At 32.3% G+C, this 20,506-nt stretch overlaps 1 protein-coding gene, 2 long non-coding RNA genes and 2 pseudogenes across 44 annotated transcripts; 3 read left to right on the forward strand and 2 right to left on the reverse strand.

Moving 5' to 3' along the window:
- Positions 1 to 768: 768 nt before the first annotated feature.
- LOC104788926 (uncharacterized) lies at positions 769 to 2,021 on the forward strand (annotated as a pseudogene). Its single transcript, XR_015598045.1, has 4 exons — positions 769 to 1,434; positions 1,527 to 1,633; positions 1,727 to 1,786; positions 1,884 to 2,021. The product of XR_015598045.1 is annotated as an uncharacterized LOC104788926 (transcript).
- Positions 2,022 to 3,859: 1,838 nt separating this feature from the next.
- Positions 3,860 to 7,035, forward strand: LOC104785691 (uncharacterized). 38 transcript variants are annotated; one of them, XR_015598368.1, is made up of 8 exons: positions 3,860 to 4,634; positions 5,422 to 5,585; positions 5,682 to 5,731; positions 6,007 to 6,047; positions 6,150 to 6,232; positions 6,394 to 6,419; positions 6,524 to 6,610; positions 6,693 to 7,035. It is a non-coding gene; the product is annotated as an uncharacterized LOC104785691 (long non-coding RNA). The 38 variants fall into 38 exon arrangements; XR_015598378.1 differs by having other exon boundaries at positions 3,961 to 4,634; positions 6,394 to 6,435; positions 6,747 to 7,035; XR_015598385.1 differs by having other exon boundaries at positions 4,029 to 4,803; positions 4,904 to 5,585; positions 6,011 to 6,047; positions 6,747 to 7,035.
- A 5,082-nt stretch (positions 7,036 to 12,117) lies between these two features.
- Positions 12,118 to 13,729, reverse strand: LOC104785693 (uncharacterized). Of its 3 annotated transcripts, none has more exons than XR_015598399.1 (4): positions 13,506 to 13,729; positions 13,137 to 13,229; positions 12,889 to 13,061; positions 12,118 to 12,629 (listed from the first exon to the last, which is right to left on the reverse strand). It is a non-coding gene; the product is annotated as an uncharacterized LOC104785693 (long non-coding RNA). The 3 variants fall into 3 exon arrangements; XR_015598401.1 differs by having other exon boundaries at positions 12,889 to 13,051; positions 13,506 to 13,703; XR_015598400.1 differs by having other exon boundaries at positions 13,137 to 13,366; positions 13,506 to 13,698.
- A 3,736-nt stretch (positions 13,730 to 17,465) lies between these two features.
- LOC147943292 (uncharacterized) lies at positions 17,466 to 19,221 on the forward strand. 2 transcript variants are annotated; one of them, XM_087452801.1, is made up of 5 exons: positions 17,466 to 17,807; positions 17,922 to 18,156; positions 18,259 to 18,312; positions 18,397 to 18,592; positions 18,996 to 19,221. In XM_087452801.1, the coding sequence occupies exons 1-4, from the start codon at positions 17,775 to 17,777 to the stop codon at positions 18,546 to 18,548; spliced, it is 474 nt and encodes a 157-aa protein (XP_087308927.1). In that variant the 5' UTR covers positions 17,466 to 17,774; the 3' UTR covers positions 18,549 to 18,592; positions 18,996 to 19,221. The 2 variants fall into 2 exon arrangements, with proteins under 2 accessions (XP_087308927.1, XP_087308928.1); XM_087452802.1 differs by lacking the exon at positions 18,996 to 19,221 and having other exon boundaries at positions 17,694 to 17,807; positions 18,397 to 18,714.
- Positions 19,222 to 19,267: 46 nt separating this feature from the next.
- On the reverse strand, positions 19,268 to 20,506 carry LOC104788927 (putative F-box protein At3g16590 pseudogene; annotated as a pseudogene).

Consider the following 20,506-nt stretch of genomic DNA (forward strand, 5'->3'; position numbering starts at 1 on the left):
GACATTCTCTCCGTGTTGCTAACTAGTCGATACGAAAGTAAGTATTAATCTAATTGATCTTGTTTTTGTAAATGCAGATTCTAGAACAACTCGCTGTGAGGAACAAGTCGTTGTGCTGAACAGAGTATTGTGTCAATCAGGAAGCTGCATCAGATCACAGACGCTTGAGTTGCTGACATGGATGCGTGAGCTGACGTGGCAAGACATGAGTAGATGTGATGATGTGTCGAGGAAGGTTGCTGACTTGGCATTGAAGATATGGACGAGATTTCACTTGGAGATATGAAGAATATTCTCTACAAAAAATAAGGAAAGGATAAGCTTGAGGAGCAAGCAATTTCCTTATCCCTTGATACTTGGAGATTCGCCTTCTAGGGTTTCTCAAGTCGTGTATAAATATTTTAGGAGTAGGCCACGAGCCAATTTGAGCACTCTAGAATATGGATATGTTTGTAAACTTCGAAGCCACAAAGATAAGGCTTAGAAGGGGTGTTCCCAGTTCTCTGTGACGTTAATCAGGGTGGTGATTAAGTGCGCAGAGAATTGTTTTTCTTTCTCTTAGATCTACTCTGGTGAGAGTTTAGATAGAAAAGAGAGAGGTTTGATTTTATTCTCTTAGATCTACACAGGTGTGTGTTTAGATAGAAAAGAGAGAGGCTTAGATTCATTCTTAGTCGGGTTCAATCCTATGATGATGATGATGATGATACCTTTAAGTCTTCATAATCCTTAAACTTGATTTGTGTCTTCTTTTTTCTTAATTCAGGGATGAAAAAGCTCCAACAAGCTGATAAGGTGGTGGCTGATTACTTGACGTTTCAAACATCATCTGAAACACAAATGCCTGTGAACAACGGTGTAGCTAATAAGTCGTCTGATCTTATTATGCCAAGTGTGGCAAAGTGTTTGTTTAACAAATCAGACATGTTGTCTCCTCCGACCAGTTCAGCTTGTCCGAGGACACCGCAAAAGCAAGCATCTAATCAAAGTGATAGGTCTGTCAGTCCCCAGCAAGAAGTTACTCCTTCAAACTGCACAATTGTTACCAAGGAGAGAATCACAGTCAGTCCTCTCAAACAAATTGGTTCTTTTACAGTGGAAAGGAGCCATATGGTTTCTTCGTTTTCGCCTGTGAAGTCTAATATTGAAAATGCCGAGTAAAAGAGATCATGTGAAAGGAAGGCTCAACTTCGATGACACTGAAGCCACAATGCACTTAGATGCAGCACCTGCCACTGTTGATATGGTTTCAACTTCCTCATCTGGCTCTGAAGCAGAAGCTGATTTGTTTGACATAGATTTTTCCAACATAGATCTTCTGAGCGAAGACTTTTCATTTTCGGAGCTACTAGTTGATTTCGATCTTGGTTGTGAAGGAATGCCTGACCCTTGCCTTCCACAACCATCTAATTTCCACATAGAGAGTGCTTCAGGGTATATATTCTTCTCTTTGGCTTACTATACCGTCTGAAAAGTTAAACTATCTGCTCTGCCATTTACTTATTAGATCCAATTCTGAATCACAGGTCATCTCCTGAATCAAGAAACACTAATCTAGAGCCTGACCAGGTTGTATCAGAGTATACATCAACAGTAACAGAAATGACACAAGGGAAAGACATGAACACACAAGGTGAGTTTAGACTCCAGTCTTCACTTAAAATATTAGATATATAGAATGCTATAGCTGTTCTCACTGATAAACTCTTACTGTTTCAATTTGCAGGATCTGACTCCATGACTACTGTGAAGTCTATAACAAAATGCTTACGAATCTTAAGTCCTGGTAATTGCCCATTCTCACCGTGATCATACAACCCTACTAGAGATCTCAATCATGTATCTTTTTTTTTTCCTGACATGACAATTTCTTCTATATGCAGCCAAGAATTGCAGACAGAGAGCCACAATTGACTGATTTTGAGAGCTCCAACTTAGATCATTTTCAGATGTAATGTGAGAATGTAGTAAGTAGCCCTTTGGTTGGCTCCTAGCTAGTTCTAAATGTAAGTTATGTAAACTACAAATTATTTCGTCTAAGTTAGATTAGTTTTGGTAGCTTAATTCTCTACATGACGACTATCTATAAAAGTAGAAGTAACTTGTTATTATTTAACAATTAATGTATCTATTTGATTTACCACCAAAACTATCTGAATCAAACCAAGAGTACTTCTCCAGCTTCTCCACTTTTTATATTCTGTCCACCTAATTTGGGCCACCAGCCAAATGTTTCTGTTGAACAGCACATATCATTCAAATACTTCCAGTTTCTGGTCTTGTTTTAACAACTATTTGTGTTGTCCTTTTCGATGTTTATTAACAAACAAAACATAAAGAGTCAAAGCAAAAAAGAGAAAAGGAATTTGGCAGATCCGGTAGAATATATGAGTAACACTCGCACGAGGTGATCCATAACCTTCATGTCTCTTAGTTACAAAATATATGTACTAATTATAGATTTCATAAAGTGTTGAATGAATGTTTTTAGGTATTCAATCATATTTACTAGAAAAATATTCGATGTTGTTTGTTAGAACACGAATATGAATAACAAATCGTGGTGATTATACTAGCTCCCATATATTCAACATGCTTAGTTTCATGAATTAGAGGAGTTAGTACATATCTCATCTCCTCTCTTAGAAAAGATAACGAACTTATTTAATTAAAATATTTGTCATTTTGATAGAAGAAAACTCCAAATATAAAGATTCAAATGAAACAAAGAATAGGTATGTCTTGTCATTAGAACTAGACCCACCAATTTGATAAACTGTTGTTTTCTTAATTTATTTTATTTTTGCCATCAAAATTCGTTTTACCCTTTTTGTTTCTTTGTTTCTTTTATTCCTTTTGGTGGTTCAACATTTTGACGTGGAAAATGAGATTCCTATTTCTTTTAAGTTTTAATTTGTATGCCTTTACGAATAAATAGTTATTCCTTGCTTGTTTGAAATATCTTTCTTCCTCATAAAATATAAAATTTTAATCTTACAAAGTTTTATAGTATCTCTGTTTTCTTGGGTATAGCTAAGTTAGTAACATTAATCAAATACTACACAGCTCTTTTTTGATGGTAATACATAGCTCCACCGTTTGGCCTTCATAATGTTGTGACAAATCCACTTGTGGATGAAGTGTCTATTGGGGATGAGAATGAGGACCAAAAACAAAATCAATAGAAACTGAGAGTGATATAAGAAATTGGAAATATATGCACATGATATTTATAGTGTACACACAAACGCAAAAGCCATCATCATATCTCGTTTCTCAAAAGGGTTTGGCGTAATAGATCGACATTAAAGTTGCCGACAAGCGTTGAGGAAAATTACAAAATAGTAATGACTACGATCATTTGTTTTTTTTTTCCTTCCTTGGAAACACGTTAATAATTTTCGTGAATAAGAGGATCATCATCGGAGTAAATATTTTCAAACATTTCTTTGGTAAAAAAGTTATGGTAAATCAAGATAGGCGAAACTGTTCAATTCAAAATCTAGAGTTATTTATGGTGTTAGTCCAAGAAAAAGAAGACAACAAAGTCCTACAAAAAAATGACTCAAAACCGGAGAGTACGTAACGTTTTCAAACCATAAATTTTGCCAATAGTACCATCAATGAAACATCAAAAGACAACAAAACAAAAAGAAAATTGGCCGTGATTAAATCGATCGGAGGCCGGAATGAGTCAAAGTGTATCCAAAACAAGAAACTTCACAGTGTAATGACATAACTATCCCTATACGATTTCTATTTTTATCCTTCTTACAAGGACTGAATCGGGTTTTCCATAAACTTATGTAATCTCTCTTTAATACAAATTACGACGATCACGCTATATGAACCGTTGGATACACTTAAACGTTGTATTACCATCAAACGTATAGAAGAATCTCTAATTCGTAACAAACAAATCCCTTAAATTTGGTACAAGCTGGTGAGAGATAAACAGTTGGGGTTCTCTTTTCTTTTTCTCTTTGCTTTTAACTATTTAATATCTTCTTCCTTAATATATAGCAATAGTTTTCACTTTCACTTATGTTTCTTTAGCTTATTATTAATTCCTCTGCTCCACCTCCACTACTACTACTACTCACTCCTCCTACAACCTCTTATTACTTCTCAGTAAATAATATAATCTTGTTTTGTTGGTTAGACATCACCACATCCACCAAAACCCCACTTCTTTAAATCCCTTCTTCAGTTTTGTATTGACTGTGGCATTAGACAAAAAAAAAATACAATGACAGACATCGATTTAGAACAAGGGGGAGCTTTTGGATATCACCACCGGAGGTCATTGGACGGAAGTGACGCCAGCGTTTATTATTCAGACGGGGAAGACGTGACGTCATGCTACTCTTACTTCTATTCGACGACTGGAGGATCGTACGAATACGAAGGAGATCAGTCTAGGAAAGTGTCGTCCGTGATGAGTTCTTCTTCGGAGATAGACGATGGTGATGATAATGATGCGACGGCGCCACCGGAGAAAGATTGTCGTATATGTCATTTGGGAGTGGAAACGAGCGGTGGAGGTGCGTTGAGTTAGGGTGTTCGTGTAAAGAAGATTTGGCTGTTGCTCATAGACAATGCGCTGAGACTTGGTTCAAGATCAAAGGCGACAAGTAATTATATTAAACCTACTTTATTTTTAATTATTTTCTTGAATTTTCGAGTTATGGGTTTTGATTAACTTTGATCATAATTCTTGTTAGGATTCTTAGGAGTTCTTGTTTTTTTTTTTTTTTTTTTCCATTTATTTTAGGACGTTTTATTGATCATTATCTTATTTTTGTGAATAATTTTATTGACTTATTCTCTAATAATTTAATTTTCGATTTGAGGAATTTGTCAAACTTTTGAAAATTTTCACTACAAAAAATTGATTATATAGTTTTGTGAATAATTTTATTGACTTATTCTCTAATAATTTAATTTTCGATTTGAGGAATTTGTCAAACTTTTGAAAATTTTCACTACAAAAAATTGATTATATAGTTACTGCTTTTTGCTACGAAAAAATTAATAACAAATATTAATTACAAAAAGTTACGAATTAGCTATGGATAATTAGATAATAGATTTTGTTGCAAATTAGTTACTTTTCGTAGCTAAATAATGACAAATAGATACTAGGATAAATTTGTAGCAAATTTGCTATAAATTTAGGGACAAAATATGTTGTAACTCTAGTACACAGGAGAAATCATCACAAATTGTAGTAAATAATTTATAAAATAATGTAAACCTAAGTACAAAACATCCCGAGAAAGAAAGAAAGCTATGAATGAGAAGGGGATACCGAGAGACCAAAAGTTCGTTTCTCAGATATTTTAGGATGAGATTCATGAGAATGGGATGTTGCATTGCCTCTTGCTCTCTCTCCTAAGATTTGTGGGCTTCACCGACCAGATCTAGGAACATTGGGAAGGGTTCACTTAAATACAAAGGCGTTCAGCTTCAATTCGCCATCGTAGTTATCGATTTTGTTATTTTTCCGACTGGGTTTTATGGATCAGACGAAGAAACTGTTCAATAACCTTGATGATTCTTCTCTCGACCCATCTCTCTCAAAGGTTCAATCTTTTTTTTAATCCTCAAATTATCCCAATTTAGGGTTTTGTGATTACTTACAGTGTGAATCAGAGACTTAATTTTGTGATATGCAACAGGAAGAGTCTTCTGGGTTTCTGAGCTTTAGCAGAGTTCTGATTGTTAATAGGTGCTCTCCTTTAAACTCTTAAAAATCTGAACTTTATTTTCCTGCAGTTTGATTAAAAATGGTTGGTTTGTTAAAAATTTATCTATGAAAATAGCATGGATGTTGATTTAAGAAAAGAGCTTGCATCGTCTTCTAAATCCTTTGTGAAATATATGAAATAAGCAATTGAAAAAAAAAAAGCTTCTTCTTTGATTCAGTTCTCAATCACATGAATCAATTTTTTGGTTGTATTATCTAGCTGCGAGTTAGTTTTGCTAATTGAGCTTCATGGACAGGCAGCTTTGTAGTTGTCTATTTGTCAGGATTCACTTTATAAGTAAGTTTCTCTTCTTTGAATTTCACTTGATGCAACTACAGGGTGACAATTATTCTTCATGAGTATTTGACCTTTTAATAGCCTCATATAATTTTCTTGCAGATAGATCTAAGCTGTTTTCCTTGGTGATCTGAGTTTTTTTGCAGACTGCTAACTAAAGTTCCATAGACTTGATGGTCTAGCAGGTAAGCTTAAGCCTTAAGGCGTTTGACTATAATTTATATTCTGGTTCTGAGATTGATCTTCACCAAGAAAATCTCTCGTTTTTAGATCTTCTTCAAAATCACAGATTCTTTGATTCTCGAATCTTGAATTTGCTAACTGGTTGTTGAAATTTTTGTTTTAGGTTTGAATCATGGATTTCACGGACAGGTTCATGGAAGAAACTGTGTGACTGTTTAGTCTCTAGGTGGTTTAGCTTATGATGTTTTTGTTATGTTAACATGTTTAATGGATTTCTTACTTGTGTATCTCAGCTGCTGTACAAGGCTATGAAGGAATCAAGAGAGTCAATGGAAGTTGGGCATATCACAAGATTGTGTTCCTGCTAGTTTACAACTCAGGTATGGACAGTAGATTTGTTGGTAGCTCATGAATTATGTTTGGCCACACATAGATTGAGCTTGGCTAACATATTTTTCTAAGACCTTGATGGTTCTAAGAGAGAACTCACGAGGATGATTCAAATCTTGCTTCAAGGTGGATGGTTGAGCTTCTCTATTGGCGAAGATTATAGATGTATGAAAATTGGTTTGAGTATTCTAAAGAGATTACAGTTTCCTATAGTGGATGCAACTGGACTTAGTTTATTAAACTCACGCTTGTAATTTTCTTTGGGGGTTGGAGTGATAGTGAGTATCAATTATCAAAGAGGAAGTATAGTGTGTCCATCTACTTATTTTTAATTATGTTTTTAATTTTATTTTGTTATACATTTTTTTAAAATGATGGTTTCATAATAATTAATATAGTATTTTTATTTTTAAAATTATTTCATTCCAAAAATAAATATTATTCATAATTTTAAAATAATTACTAAAATATAAATAATTTGTATAAATACAATTCAACCATAATCATAAATTTGTTACATAAAAAGCTAGTAGCAGGTTGTATCTATTTGTTACATTTTTGTTCGTTACTTTTTGTAGCAAATTGCGACAGACATAAGTCACAAATGGTAGCTATTGGCTACTAATTAACTAGTATCTAATTGGTAGCAAATTACTACAATTAGTGACGGAGATGAAATTTGCTACGACCAAATAATTACTAATTAAATTTGTAACAAAATAGTAACAAATATTTTTTTGCTACGAATAATATGTTATACCTACAAATTAAATCTTAACTATACAGAATAATTCTTCTAGTGTTTGGCATATGTGAAGCGTAAGTTCTTTAGCTAGAGGTATTAACTTAAAATGTTTTCTTCGTTTTTCAATGTATTTTTAAATTGGTTGTAGGTAAACACCACTCAAAATTCACGGTTAAAATACATTCATTTGTTCTCTTATTTGGTAAAGAATTATGAGCCATTAATTTAAGCACGCAAGTTTTTGTGAGTTAGTTGCTAATTAAGCACCCCAAGAGTGTTTTGTTTACTTTATAGAAATTTAACATACAAGATACAACATATGTTTATTGAAACAGAATATGCGAGATTTGCCAATCGGTAGCCCGAAAAGTGGGCGGTGCGAACGAAATGGTTGCGAAACAGCCACAAAGAGTGGTGAATTTAGTGTTAGCTTGTATGGTTTTTGGGTTCTTTATATCATGGATCTTTCATTTCCACGCTTCCTCTTCTTCTTGAACCCCCAAAACATATATATATTGATGTGATGAGTCTTTGCAATCAAATCTATACACTCTACTTTAAAATATGCTTAAAGCTGTACGGGGCAACAACAACAATAACACATAACATAACACTCATCAAATACAGTACTAAAGAAAAATGAAACAAATTCTAGTGGACAAAAATTAAACAAACATATCACAAAATAAAATTTTACTTTAATCCTATACTAGGTAGTAACCCGTGCTATAGCACGGGCAAAATATTTTTATATAATTGTAGTATTTTAAATATCTAATTTAAGTTTGGTTTTACTTTGGATTATTACACGTATATACTATATAACCTAGAGGAACGGGAAACATGTCCCTGTCCCGTTTTATCATGTCTCGTTCCATCTCCTCTCTTCCATATCCATCATAATTTTTTGTCTTACTGTAACGCTCTGATCATCACCTTAGCGGACCCACCCATGTCCATTCCCGATCCATAGGCCCACCTCACTTAGTGGGCCCACATCCATTCTCGGTCGGTGGACCCATCCATATCCGACGACCGATTTGTTACGTCCAGGAGGCTTTAAAGATTTGTTTACCATCCCTACAAATCACCACATGATCTTTCCATGTGTTTTGTCTCCACTCGCACAGTTCTGACAATCACTTTCCAGATGGTCACCCATCTGGAAACTATTCCAGCTTAAACATGCTTAACTCTAAAGTTCTCTCATGACCTTTGACCGAAAAGAAAACTGCACTTTGGTGACATAGGTGACCAAATCAATTTTTTAAACCTCTCCGCAAACCGAGATGTCATAATTATGATCGTTCTCTTTTACATAATTACGTGGTAGGCAATATTTTTAATAGAAATTGGGTAAGAAATTTAGATGGGATACCCATATTCTTCTTGAATATTTAATTTTTTTATTTAGTTAGTTTTTACTATAAAAAAAATTACAATTATAACAAACTATCTAACTATTTTAAAAAATTCTAAAATTTTAAAGTTACCCGTTCCAAAGTGGAGAATTACTTCACGAAATATATAAAGTCCATTTGAATATTTTCAAAAATATCCAAAATTTCAAAATATCCATCTCGTATTAGTTCTTTATATGTCACATAGTGAATTTTTTTAAGAAAATAAGTGCAATTTTTCTATTATACGAATTACCCATTTCCATTGCACATCCACTATTTCTCTAGTAACCTGTGCTAATGCACGGGAAAAAACATTTTAATATAAATTTTAAATTTGTAAAATGACTAAGAATTATATTAACTTGGGCGTTATAGCACATGTGCACTATTTTCATGTAAATTAATAAAATTTAAACTTAGACGTATTTAGTTTGGAACAGGATACACGTCCCGTCTCAACCTATCCCTGGTGTCCCGTTTTATCTCGTTTCATCCTGTCTCGTCTCATCCTGTTTTCCATCATAATTTTTTTGTCTTATGTTTTTTTTCTTTTAAGTAATTACTAGTTAGACAATATTTATTTAAAGAGATTGAGTAAAAAATTTAGACGGAATACCAGAGTTCTCCATTAATTATTTTTTTAGTTAGTTGAAATTATCCAAAAAATATAATTTCAAAAACTGTATATTTGTTTTCAAATATACCAAAATTTTCTAAGTACTCCTTCCAAAGTGGTTAATTACATGTTGCATAGTCAATCCTTATCCAAATTAGTGAAAGCTTGACACTTAAATTTATCTACCTATATTTTTCTATTTTGTACTTTTATCTAAAATTTATGTTCCTTTCTAAAAAATGTTCATTTTATTGCTTTTCATTATTCGACTTACCCCTTTCAGTTTATATATATTGTTTCTTGTCTTACTACCATAAATATAATATTAGTATTTTCCATAAAAATTAGTTGGCCATTATTTTACGGTGTTGTCAATATTTTAGTGTATATGTAGAATACCACAAACAATACCAAAAATAAACATGATTAACATCTTCAATACCTGGAAAATATACATTTTTTTTTGCAATTCATCCATACTAATCAAGCACAGCCCATGTTTGTTGAAAATGTTAAAGTAATTTTGTTACGGGATGTTAAATCTCGTCCAGTCCCATCTCATCCCGTCCCAATCCATCCCATTAGAAATTTTATGTCCTATAACCATTCTATTTTAAATTATTACCTATATAATAATGTTATTATAATTTTTAGCTAAGAAATTTAGACAAAATATATTTCTTCTCCATTTAAATGTTTAATTTATATAATTATTATAAATTATAATTTTTAAAGACTCTCAAAATATTTTTTAAAATACCTAAAATTCTCAAAGTAGTTCTTTACATGTCACATACTATTTTTTTTAAAAATCGTTTAAGTACACTGTTTTTTATTATACAAATTACCCATTTCTGTCTCACATCCAGTATTTCTCATCGTAATACCATAAATAGACTGAAATTTTAATCATAATTTAATTTAAAGGTTCTGATATGAAATTATGTGCATAAACAATAATATCTTTCGGATGATATTAGGAGTCTATTTAAAAAAAAAAACTTATGACTAAAGATTTTCATTCCGTCTTTTGATTCAATTTCAGTTAAAATTATTTAATATTTTTTGGATCTTTAGTTAATAAATAAAGTTATTTAAAATAAAATCCAAATGATAGATGTTCTCCAAACAAATGACTATTAGAATGAAAGTGTGATCCAATTTCTTGTTTTTTTACCACTCTTTTAGGGTGTTGTCAATATTTTGGTGTATACGTAGAATACCATAACCGGTACCGAAAGTAAACATGAACATCATCTTCAACACCTAGAAAATATACATTTTTTTTTGCAGTTCATCCATACTAATCAAGTACAGCCCGTGTTAGTTGAAAATGTTAAAGTAACTTTGTTACAGGTGTTAAATCTCGTCCAGTCTAATCTCATCCCGACCCGTCCCAATCCATCCTGTTAGAAATTTTATGTCCCATAACCTATTCTCTTTTAAATAATTATCCATATAATAATTTAATTCATAAATTTTGGCTAAAAAAATTTAGATAAAATACATTTATTCTTCCTTTGTATGTTTAATTTATATAGTTAATATACATTAGAATTTTTTTTAACACTCAAAATATTTTCAAAAATACTCAAAATTCTCAAATTATCCATCATAAAGTAGTTCTTTACATGTCATATACTAAAGCTTTATTTAATCGTTTAAGTACACTATTTTCTATTATAGAAATTACCCATAACTGTGTTACATCCAATATTTCTCATCGTAGGACCATAAATAGACTGAAGTTTTAATCATAATTTAATTTACATGTTCAGATATGAAAAAAAATTATGTGCATAAACATTAATATATTTCCAATGATGTTAAGAGTTTATTTATATATAAAAAAATTTCTTATGATTAAAGATTTTCATTCCGATTCGATTTCAATTGAAATTGTTTAGTGATTTTTGGAAATACTAAATTAAATTACTTAAAAACATTGGTAAAACATATATTCAGTCAAATAATAAACTATTTTAGGTCGTAAAATTTTAATTGTGTAATATTATAATTTTTTATAAAAATTAGTTGGTCACTCTTTTACAGTTTTTGTCAATATTTTGGTGTATATGCAGAATACTGCAATCCGTACCGAAAATAAACATGATTATCATCTTCATCGACTCGAAAATAGAAACATTTAGGCAATCTATCAATAATAATTAAGCACAGCCCGTGTTTGTTGAAAACGTTAAAGTAATTTTGTTATGGGCTGTTAATCTCGTCCAGTCCATTCCCTTCTCATTTTGTCTCCTCTCAATCCATCCCGTTATAAAATTTAATGTCATATTACTATTTTCTTTTAAATAATTACCTATATAATAATGTTATTAATAAATTTTGGCTAAAAAATTTAGAAAAAATAAATGCATTCTCCATTTACATGTCACATAATCGAAACCTTTTTTAAAAATCGTTTAAATACAATGTTTTCTATTATATTTTCAATGATATTAAGAGTTTATTTTAAAAAATTATATATAATCTTATGATTAAAGAGAGAGGCTTCGAGGGTTTTAGAGGTTTTTGATGTTTGGGGAAAGTAACTAAATATTACAGATAGACCCCTTCATTTTTGACATATCCCACTTTTAACCCCTAACGTTTATATTCGACAAATTTTGAGATATTCCCACTTTTATACAGACTTCCATTTTAATCGTGTGTTATAGAGGTACCATTAGTGGAATGAATTTTACTTTAGATACTAAAATACGATGCAAACACTTTTGATGAATCTGTATTATATAATACTTGATCAATTCAGATTTCAGAACAAAAAGAGACCAAGGTTCTTGAAGTCTCCCAAGGACATAAAAATAAGAGAAAAACTCAAAACTTTTGAAAGAAACATCTCTGCGATCTCCTAATAAAACAGTGCAATGGTAAACTAACTCACCTTAGCTAAAGAAAACAACAGAAAGTAACAGCTTTAAGTCAGATCATAAATTCAGCTTCTGCAAATCTGAACAACAGTGAGTGAAGAGTTGTAGTACCAAAGCCCCTTCCTTATCGCCTTTATCTTTGCCACGGGTCTGGTTTTGGTGCTGAAATCTAAAACGCCATCCGCCCAGCAAGCCTACTCTTAGAGATTCGATATAAGAAACCAAAGAGCAACATTCGAAAATCGAGAAACTTCAACCCCAGATTTACCGCAGAAAGACGTATAATCACAAGGAGTGTGAGGGCCTTAGCTAACGGTGGGTATACCAAAAGTTGGAACACCAGAAGCCCAAGTCCTGAAAGGTTAGTAACTCAAATCATGAGTTACATTCAAGGGGGATATGGATAGAGAGAAGAACAAACTAAAGAAACAGAGTTGACGAACTATATACACGAAAACAATACCAACCATGCATGAAAAAAGTGAGATCCTGAAAAGGTTTAATAGATAATGTAATAAGGAGAATATTTTTGGAAAAATTCCAAACAAACATTCACAAAACCCAAATAAGTTTAAGGAAGGAGCTCTCAACTCAAGATCCTGCTGTTTCTTACCTCGTTATCCATCTGTGTACTCTTTTTGAAAGGTAGCTCGCAGTGACATCTGCTTATTCTTCAGTCCTAATATTTTCTGATTGAGTTCTTCAATGTTCGCTTCTAGCTCTTGGACAAAACAGTGATAAATCCCTTTCAACGGTTTCATCAAATTCTCCAATCTCTGCATTCAACTGCATGGATAGCGCCATTAAAAAAAAAGAGGTAATGGCTATCTATCTATGTGATAGATATTTATCTTGCATTACCTGGGAAAACTTTTGCCTCGCACTGCTTCTGCTGCTCATCAAGGAGAGTCATCTCCTAAGCCTTTGGTCTTACCAGATTCATTTTGTGAATCTCTGGGGTACATACATAAAAGAAGATGCAAAATAATCATGAGAGCATCAATTTTGAATCTCTCGTTGATGAGGACACTACGTTGATGAGGACACTACGTGACGGGAGAGATGATGATTTATGAGCATGAGTTTATCATCTTAAAATCATGATGATGACCAGAGAGGAACCCAAAATCAAAACACATCAAGATTCAAAAACAAAATTCCAATTAAATTTGGTTTTAAGAATTAGAGATAGAGAACAATTTATTTGGTTTTAGGTTGAAACCGAATTACCTTGTTGTAGCCTATAGATCTTTTATACGCCAACTGCTTCAAATCTGTTCTTAGATTTACGATTGCTTTGCACCATCAAATCAAATTCCCAGAGTTCTATGGAATTCTCGAATCACTCTTTCAATTTTAGTACTGGAAACTAAGATCGAGAGCAGAGGCGGAAAAAAAAAATTAGGTTTCATGTCTCAGACTCTCTGTACATGAACGGCTAAGATGTTATGTTCAAGATAAAATGGAACGGCTGAGATTAAAAGCTAAAACCGGGTCATATAAATGGGTAAAAAGGATCCGCGTGTTTATCCGATTTCAGAGCCAATATAATGACGTTTTTATCCTTATCGCAAATAAATTATTTGGTCATAATTGCAATGGCATTGTATTGTAAATTCTTACAAAACTAAGGTTTTTTTCAGGCAATGTTTTACGATTAATAGTAGAGATTTTTGTTAATTATAGTCAGTAGTTATTATTTAGACATGGCTCTAGCAGAGTCCTAGCATTCTTTAAATAAAGTGTATAGTTTTGATTGCAAAGAATGTTTTACTGAATGCTAGGACTCTGCTAGAGCTATATCTAAATAATAACTACTGACTATAATTAAAAAAATATAGGATAAAAGTAAAATTTTATTTTTGAAAAAGAATTTTAATTTTTACTATAGTTAGCCAAAATATCAAAATCAATATTTCATATATATTTATTTGTGAATAAACAATTAAAACATCAAAAATATAGATGTTTTAAACAATTATATTTAGTTTTGATTCGTTATATGGATTACCATTGAGATAACTCGAAACTGTTAGTTACCAATCATAAATTAATTTCAGTTATCAAGCGACCTTGTATCAGTTTAATTTTTAATTTCTAATTACATCTCTATATTAATAAAAGAGAAGTACAAAATTACTTCCAGGTCGGGTTAATTAAAAAAACAAACCCGAAATTAAGGTATTCGGATTCACGTGCGAAATATCCGAAAACTATAGATGGGTTATTCGATCATATATTTATGTAATCGTATATACTAAATATTAAATGAAACATAAATAGATTTTCCAAAACATAACTATAGTAACTGTGAGAATATATTTGGTGCCTGTATGTTAGGAAACTAACAAAATAAGTGTTATATTAATCAATTAGTAAATATTAAAATAGGAAACAAATTATTTCGGAAATTTTAATTATAGAAATACCATTTATGGGCAGAAACAGTAACTTAATTAGTTGCCATAAAAATAAACATTCTAACCAAAAATTCCTAATCAATATCATATCTTCATAAGGAAATTAATTAAAAAAGGAATATACGCTCATATATACTATTTTTTTGTTTGTTTGTTGTATTTTCAAATTCAGTTTAGAAAAAAAATTAGAGAAGTTTATCTATTTCGGAAAGAACAATACTTGGGTTCACCCCTAGGGGTGAACCTCTCCATTCACCTCCTTATAAGATAAGGAAATAAAATCTGTATATATTATTATAAAATTAAAAAACTTAAACCGCTCTTTAATCAACACAAACCGACATATATAAAATCTAAACCTTAACTATCTCATTTGTGAACCCAAACCGATATATAATTTCGTTCTACTTGTAAAATCTAAACCCTAACCATCTCATTTGTGAACCCAAACCGACATATAATTTCGTTCTAATTGTGAAATCTAAACCCTAACATCTCATTTGTGAACCCAAACCGACATATAATTTTGTTCTACTTGTAAAATCTAAACCCTAACCATCTCATTTGTGAACCCAAACCGACATATAATTTCGTTCTAATTGTAAAATCTAAACCCTAATCACCTCATTTGTAAACCCAAACCGACATATAATTTCGTTTTAATTGTAAAATATATACCCTAACCATTTCATTTGTAAACCCAAACCGACATATAATTTTATTCTAATTTTAAAAATCTAAACCAAGCCAATATTTAACTTTCCTTAATTAAAAGTATACATAATTTGTTTCCTTAATTTGGTTTGCTTTTTAATTTAATTTTGATTTATTTTTTAAATGAAATATTAGATGGAAGATTCTGATTGGCTGAGATAAGAGGGGGTGAATCTAAGTATTTTTCTTTCGGAAATTTCAAACCATAAAAATCCAAGTATTACGTAATCATAGGGATCTTGAATATTTTATATTTTAGGAAAAATCAATAGTAAACAAAATTTATGGGAATGTTGTTAATTTGTTATTTATATATTATTCTATTTAAATTTGGAATGTTGTAGTTTAAATCATTTTAATTTGGGTAATACCTATATATACACAAAAGAGATACTAACTAAATGTAATCTTAACAAACGTGTGTAATCTTCAAATAATATTTTCAAAACCCTAAACTTATAGTCTGTTATCTCTAAACTATAAATATTAGCATCAAGTTGTGCCACTCTCATATCATTCTCATTTTCCCACTAAACTTTATTTGCAAAATTGTAACAAAAATATGGCTGGTAATGATTGTTTCACAAGCCTCAATGCTATCAAACCTTTCAAACAAACCTAGAAAATTCAGGTGAAAGTCGTTCATTGTTGGAAGCAATACTCTACTTACACAAGAGAGACAACTTACAAAGTTGGTGGTTTTGACCGAATCATATGTAAGCTCTAATTCTCACTTTCTAATATGTTAGTAATACAGAAATGACATTTTCTCATTCATTTTGTTTAATCTAATATTAGTCCTTTTATTTGAAATTGTAGGTTTAGGAAAATATACTATTTTAAAGGCAAAAACAATATCTCTAATTTATATTGTTATATAATTTTAGTTGCACCATGTTTAATTAGTGGATACGGCTGTTCTAGAAAATCGAAAGCATTGGTAAGTCTACTACATTTTTCATTTTTATATGTATTTTCTTGGACGTTATTTAGTTTGTAACTTTTTTTTTCTTCATATTATTGTACATGTAAATTGGTTTCAAAATGGATAATTAACTATGTAGTCGAAGCTCAGGAAAATGTACTTGAATTGGTTAGTTAGAATTTTTGAATATAATATTCATTATGTTTATTTCTTTCTAAAATATTTGATTGTTGTATTATAAGTACCTGAATTGGTTAGTTAGAATTTTTGAATAGAATATTCATTTGTTTAATCCTTTCTAAAATATATAGTATACGAAGACAAAAAACAATTAAGCCCAATGTTAAAGTTAATGTACCAATACTATTCATGCAAAAAGTATGTATGTGCGATAGATCGTATTTTTTGTTTGTTTGTCTGTATTATATATTTTCATACTTAACTCCAAACAATGTTAAAATATATGTAAGTACCCACTATATGTCAATAAATATTCCTCTGTAGTATTATACCCATTTTGCTGTCATGATTTTTGTAAGAGTTATGTTTGTAAATTTCACAATCATATGTTAGAGAAGGTTAGATTTGATATTTTAACAAATGTATTGTTTTGCAAGTAGGTCTGTTGAAACACACACTGTAAATGTGTAATTTTTAGGAATTGCAGTTTTTTAATTTTTTTTTGTTTTTAGTACTCCAACATGTTTATATTAAATTATACTATATCGATAAATATTCCCCGGCCTTGTAAGTTAAGGCGGGTTCAATCCTAGTTACTAATTAATTTCAAACAAAAAACCACTAACTCAGTTTATTAAGAAATCACGATTAATAAGTTAAGGCGAAAAAAATTCTAAGCATTTATTCTACTTCTTAAAAACATCACGTTTGAAAATTTCCTTTTACGTTTGAATAGTAAAAATTTCTCTTATTAGATTAAAAATAAATTACTAAGCTATTAAATATTTTTTAAAGACGGGGCCGGAAGCGAAGGGCTTCATAAATTGTTTTTTTCTTAGACATTTAATTAGTTGGGCTTTACTAAGACAACATCGTCCACTGGCCCATTTTTTATTCTCGTACGACAAAACGCTTCATCATCATCTTCTTCTTCTGCTTACGATTCTTCTTCATATACTCGTCCTTCGACATCTTCTTCTAACTCCTGTTTCTCAAATTTGATTCTCTTGTGCAGAGGGGTTAATCAAAGATGAGAGATTCCAACAACTACAACAAGACAGAAAAATCTTATCATAACTCCAAATCATCTAAATAAGAATGGGCTTTTATTTTATTTCTGGCCCAAAGAAAGACACTAGGTCATCATCGTGTATGACGTATATATAAAGAAAGGGGGAGAAAATTAGAAAAGGAGGTTTAATTTAGTTGCAAGCAGCCGCTGACAAACCCTATATTCTTTCGTGTGTTTTCCTCAAGAGAATGAGGGAGCGTATAAAAGTTCTAGACAAATATGTAAGAAGAGTCCATCTATGATCTAAGTAGAGTGTCTGATCCATACTTTATTCAGTTTCAGACGATGTTGACTGTTTTCGTGTGTGTGTGTGTGTGTGTGTCTGAATATCGTAGGTTAAGGACAAAATCGATGATTGTCTTAATAATCTCAGGGAGATGAAGGAGATAGAGATCCAACTGAAACAGTCTTGCGGGGTTGACACTCCTTGTATCACCACATCATATGCTTCTGACATCGACTCTTGGCTTGACTATTGGAAGGACATACGGGAAGCGGATATAGAAGTCTACACTTGCTTAATCATCCACAAGGGTTCTGAAAACTTTCGCAGAATGAAAATTGCACGCCGTAAGTAATCCTATATATATATATATAATATAAAGACTATATTGACTAGTTTTGTTTGATATTTTCCAGTGAAAAATATTCATACTCTGAAAAGATATGCAGGTTTTGTTGCAGTATATTTACATATGCAAAGAAGAGGGATAGAAGATCTACCTTGTAAGAAACAACACTAAAAACGCACTTGTTTTTTTTGTTGTTGTTGTTACTTGTCACAAACGTATCAGTTTCTTTTTTCTTCAGATGATGATGCTAATATTCCACAACTGGAAGCTTTTCATGAAGAACATCTCCAGGACCAAGTAGACGTATTGGAAGAACGTTTATTATGTAAGATTCGAGTGGAGCATCGCCACCTTGCTGACCAACTTCGATCCAAATTCGCCAATGCGTGATCTTGTGCCCCTAGAGGCTCTGATTAATCATGCTTTCCCGTGAGGTAATATATTCAAAACAAGTCAAAACACTCTCTTCGGACATCTATATTCATTGTATAATATTTTGTGTAGTGACTTATTCCAAAATCTTACAAATTAAATTACGTCACACAACAAAAAAAAATGAATATCTAAAGAGTAGGTTTATCATGTTAAGGGCGATGAATCTGAAAAGACTTAAGTACAGTAACTTGTCTGGTAATCAATCTCATAGGAGACTACTCGCACGTTAGAATCCTGTAACTTGCGTGAGGACCCTCACCCGGTCTTAATATCCGAACATAAACCCTCAGAGTATGCCAATCCATAACATAAATTGAATCCCTAATGTATGCTCTTCCACCCGGTCTTAATATCCGTACATAAATTGAATTTGGTTCTCGTGGACATCTTTTGGTGCAACAGATACCAAAGGGGAGGAGGACTGACATATTAGGAACAACATTAGATGCTCAAATCAGATGGTGAAGATCCAAAGCGAGAGACTACCACAGAGACCAGACTCTCTCAGTTTCATAATCATACATTAGAAGAGTTGAATCAGTCCATAATATTTGTAGGAGAGAGAGATGAATCAATAAAAAGAGATACACAGGAGTTGAACGACTTAAATCTAAACAATTATTTTTTTTTATTTCGTGTGGTTTTTGATTAACTAGAAAATACACAAACAAGAGCTAGAAAAAAACAAAAAAAAACATAACAAAGTTAAACATGCGATACTGGTATTGAGCAAGTGCTTTCCTTGGCAGTCGACAAAGTATCTCTCCGACCAACTCAGATGGTAACTCCTCTGATCTTTGAGTGAAAGGAATGGGGGTAAAAGTGGGGATATAAACGAGGTGAGAAGGCCGATGACCAACCATGGAACCTACTGGAATCTTGCTGAACACATCTCCCTTCACAATGTAGATACATGCATGCCCAGTTTCATCACAAGTACACACAAATAGCCTCTTTTCATCATCGACGAAGTAACTTGGCTGAGCGTCGAGACACTTGTGTTGTAACCTGGGGAAGTCTGGTATCGACACTGTCATGAAACGCATCCACGCCACAGCCTCTCCATTACCGTCAATCTTGTGTTTTGTAACAAAAATGACAATCTTGCTGGTCATGTAGGACTGCCTTAACAATGAAAACCGATCCCCCCTGAAAACAGCAAGGACTTGAGTATAGCCGAAGTCGTCTTGTTGTTGTTGGCTATGAGGTAGAAGACAAAAGGTCTTGAACATCTCCTTGGCAAAATCAAAACTTCGGATGAAATACTGACGAGCCACTGAATGATAAGCAATCCAGTATAAATTACCATTGAGAGACACCATTGTATCTAACTGTGGCACACCCAAATCTTGTTCGCAAGGGGCATTACTAATAATCTTGAACGCATCAGACTTGCAATCGTAGATGGCAACGTTTTGGTAGAGTTGGCCACTTGTATCGAAACAAAAATCATACCCAAAAATCTTGTAACCTGTTGTTTCGGTTTCGGGTCTACTATTATCGTACCCTAGGCCACAAAACCTGAACTCGTGATTCTCTACAAATCTCTTTTGTCTTCTTAAGCAAGAAGGGTTCCAAACCTCAAAACCTTTCTTCCAAATACTAGATAACAGAAACCCATCACAATGAACTAAGCTGGCTTGTATTAATGAAATGTCTAAAGTTATATCACGCACCTCAAGTCTCGGGTCATCATCGTCGTCGTCGTCGATGCCTACTGAACAAATCTGGGAATTGGTCCATACGATGAATTGAGGTAGCGTACGAGCCAAGTACTTTTCCAAGAAACTCTTGTCTCCCCAAAAAGCGTTCCATGTCTTGCTTACGGCTCTGAATCGAGCAATAGATTTCGTTGGCAATCGACAAAGTATCTCTCCGACCAGGTACGATGGTAATTTCTTTGCCGGCGCCAT

Source organism: Camelina sativa, chromosome 5 (genome assembly GCF_030686135.1).
Source record: "Camelina sativa cultivar CO46 ecotype springtype chromosome 5, ASM3068613v1".
NCBI lineage: Eukaryota > Viridiplantae > Streptophyta > Magnoliopsida > Brassicales > Brassicaceae > Camelina > Camelina sativa.